The 3,572-nt window shown below is 35.9% G+C and overlaps 1 protein-coding gene across 1 annotated transcript; it reads right to left on the bottom strand.

Moving 5' to 3' along the window:
• Nucleotides 1–656: 656 nt before the first annotated feature.
• On the bottom strand, nucleotides 657–2,835 carry LOC124639816. Its single transcript, XM_047177298.1, has 2 exons — nucleotides 2,619–2,835; nucleotides 657–1,254 (listed from the first exon to the last, which is right to left on the bottom strand). The coding sequence occupies exons 1-2, from the start codon at nucleotides 2,686–2,688 to the stop codon at nucleotides 992–994; spliced, it is 333 nt and encodes a 110-aa protein (XP_047033254.1). The 5' UTR covers nucleotides 2,689–2,835; the 3' UTR covers nucleotides 657–991.
• Between the last annotated feature and the right edge of the window lie 737 nt (nucleotides 2,836–3,572).

The following is a 3,572-nucleotide window of genomic DNA, read 5'->3' as shown; positions in this document are numbered from 1 at the left end:
AATACATATTTAGGAAACGGTTTGTTCATCAATCGATAAATAGAATTATAGGTACTTAATCTTAATTATATTTAATCTTGTAAGTCGATAAGTCAGTAAGTATTTGGACACCAATGACTGTGCTTCGAATGGCACGTTAAACTGTAGGTCCCGGCTGTCATTGAACATCTTTGACAGTCGTTACGGGTAGTCAGAAGTCAGTAGGTATAGCTGCAAACCGGGTAACTGGGTTGAGCAGATCAGATAGATCGCTCCTTGTAAAACACCGGTACTCTGCTGCATCCAGATAGACTGAAAGCCAACCCCAACATATAGTAGGGAAAAAGCTAGGCAGATGGTACCAATAATTTCTTTCTAATCCTTATTTTGTAAAGTTTGGTATGTGTCGGTATGTTATTTGTCATGTTGAAAGGGCTCTACTATGAAAGAACAAGTTTTGTTATGTATTTAGACTGAAACCTGAGGAATAAATTATTGTATCTGGGTGCAGTTTCTTTAAAATGGTAAAAGTTAAAATGTAACATTTTTCAAGTAAAAATTAATTATTTCATGATGAGAACACCAATTTCAGTTTAAAGTTAATCGATTGGCTGCGCCTGCGCACCAGATCATTTCATAAAGCTTAGAAGGAGTTTTGACAAAAATAAAATATTTTATTATTTTTTAAAATTTTTATTTTACATTCACCAAAGAAAGGAAGTTCCTACCTAGTTACCTACCTACATCAACAGTACAACACTGCAGACTAGTCCGCCGATAGTTTGATCGAGCGCTTTATGTAAGCACCCTAACTACGGAAATGCATGGCAGTGTGCACATTACAGCGATCAAATATACCTATATTCGGCATCAGACCGACAGAAAACTTTGATTGGAATCACGATTTTCTCAAAAAACAATTGCCATTCATCGAATCGACCGTCGACTGTTTAGGCTGCAGTGTGTGGCCCATAGTTACCTTGAGTACTTAAAAACTAACTTCTTAGTCAATTCAGAGGTCTTTCTTTGATAGCCTTTTCCTGGTCGCCCTTTGACGTGCAGCTTTCCCAGCAAATACATACGTGTTACGTTTACCGCGCCTTTCCGTGCGCAAACGCGCAGGAAACACAACACTTAGACATTGGCTTCTTATAAAATTATTTGATGGCTCGGAGGCGGAAACTGATTCAGTTGGCATCGGAGGGGGCTGAGGGGGGTCGAGAGGAGGCATCAGGTTCGTCGCCTCTTGGTAGACTGTCGCTTCCAGCGACAGCTCTGAAAAGAAGAAGAAGGTTGTAGTATACACGGTAATGTCGGGAAGTTTGTTCTTCACCGCTTCTTCTTCCCAGCCATAACACTAGGAAGTGGTGAAAGGCGTTTTGAGGGTGCTGTCCTTTTGTAAATATGACGTGAAAAAGTGCTAAAATCTAGCCTACTTTCAATTCGGTATGGAACGTCAAAACCCGTGCATCAGAGTGCACGTAAATGTCGGTCCTGCACCTGATCTCTCTCCGGTCTTATTGGATTACCGTCCCATCGGGTTATGAGAGTGAAGGAATAGTGAGTGCACCTGTGTCTGCGTATATTCTTGTGCACTATAATATTTCCTGCGCAGTTGGCTAATCTCCTTATCCGAGAACAGATGCCGTGGCCGATAATCGGCTATGAGGACATCATCATCATCAAGAGCGTTCACTTCCATGGCCTAATAGCTAAGGTTGTGGTAAACTCGGAGTGATGAGTTATGTAAATGATAATGGTGTCCTCCAAGCCGAAGCTCGACCACGGACAGGTAGATCAGCCAGCGACACAGGACATAATATGATAGTGCACGAGCGTTTGCGCAGACACAGGTGTACCTACTCACTTTCCCCTCCCTCTCATAGGGCGTTATGCAACCATGGCGGCTGTTCTCACATAAGATTTAAAATTCTTAACGCTGCATTAGTATATTATGTGTGGTCACTAGGGAATTTCCTAGACATAACGTTTGAATGGTTTGTTCTTCTGTTTGCTGGCATGGGGAAGTACCTAATTTCCTATTGTTCTTTGATACTTCAAGGAAATGCCTACTGTATTGCATTAAGTGCGTTCTTTATTTATCGCAAAGCAATTGTAAAGTTAAATGTACTAAAGTAATGATAAAGTTATTCATTATTAATTAAAACTGGACCAGAAGACTTAATTTTTCTATCCCATCTGTGACAAATGGTAATTAAAATTAATCAATAAAAAATAAAAGGTATGTAAAAATATGCCGAGAAATTTTACTTTTACTTCATATTAATTTAAAACTACATAACTACTGCAATAAAAGAATATCCTTTAAGTACAATAAACTGTGATACCCTACTCATAAAACGATGACTTTTTCATGATGATGATCATCATGAAAAAGTCAACGTTATCAATTATTTATTTATTACTGTTTACAAAAACACTTCAAAGAGACAAAATATTTTTTAAAGTAAATAAGGTTCAAAATTTTAAGAGTAAAACTCTTAACCAACCATAAAAACTCTTTTTTTGATGATGAGAGAAATTTTATTAATATAGAAATTAACACATTTACAAACATATTTTATAATAATAAATATTGTAAATACTTATATTAAAATGTATTTATTATTTGAACGTACCCTTAAACCGTTTCCTTGTCATCATTGGTCCACCAGGGTCCAAATTATTGAAGAATTCACAACTATTCATAAATCTTACAGAAAAATACTTCTTTCTGTAGAAACTTCGAATAAATTACTAAAACTAAATCTAACAATCGATATGAATCGATTCTAATCACTCGATTCTTCCTAGGCACGTTTGGTTTCTTTCTTGAGCAAATTGAGACTGAAATAAAATGGCGATGGCAGTACTAATTCATACGTGCTTTCGGTAGATTAAGTACAGTCATGACAGAAAGTTTATGATTGTTTATTATATTTTTTTTAATTTGATCTTTTGTCACGAGACAATATTTTGCTATCATTAAAGGAGTTTTTTTTTTTCTATTGTTTAGTTAATGGAAGAAGACAATGAGTACAAACGCTAATTACTCTTTAGTAAATAATTTGTTTTATTTCTAGTTTTCAAAATGATTAATTTTTTTTTAATTCGACTGGCACATAAGAGTGCTTTTAGACTACTCAAAAAAGGTACTGAATACTACTTTAGCTCATGGAAATGATAAGTAAATTAAAACTTTATTTCTCAAGTAAAACTGCATATCATCATCATCATCTCAGCCATAGGACGTCCACTGCTGAACATAGGCCTCCCCCTTTGATCTCCACAGATACCTGTTGGAGGCGACCTGCATCCAACGTCGACGGCGACCTTTATAAGGTCGTCTATAAAACTGCACAAAATAATTATTTTCAAAAATAGATATTAAAAAGAAAACATATTTGAAAATATGTTTTCTTTGCTACGTGTCCAATGTTTTTAATACAAAAATGCAATATTTTTACACGAAACATTTTCTTTCGATACCGACTGCGACTGTACCTTAAAACAGTTGCGCATTATTAACTCTATCAGTAGATAACCTGGTTTTTATCGATCGTCGATAATTATCAGGATATACTATTTTGTTT

Source organism: Helicoverpa zea, chromosome 19, assembly GCF_022581195.2.
Source record: "Helicoverpa zea isolate HzStark_Cry1AcR chromosome 19, ilHelZeax1.1, whole genome shotgun sequence".
Taxonomy (NCBI): Eukaryota; Metazoa; Arthropoda; class Insecta; order Lepidoptera; family Noctuidae; genus Helicoverpa; species Helicoverpa zea.
The sequence above is the reverse complement of the archived record's forward strand: the minus strand, read 5'-3'. Positions and strand labels throughout refer to the sequence as shown.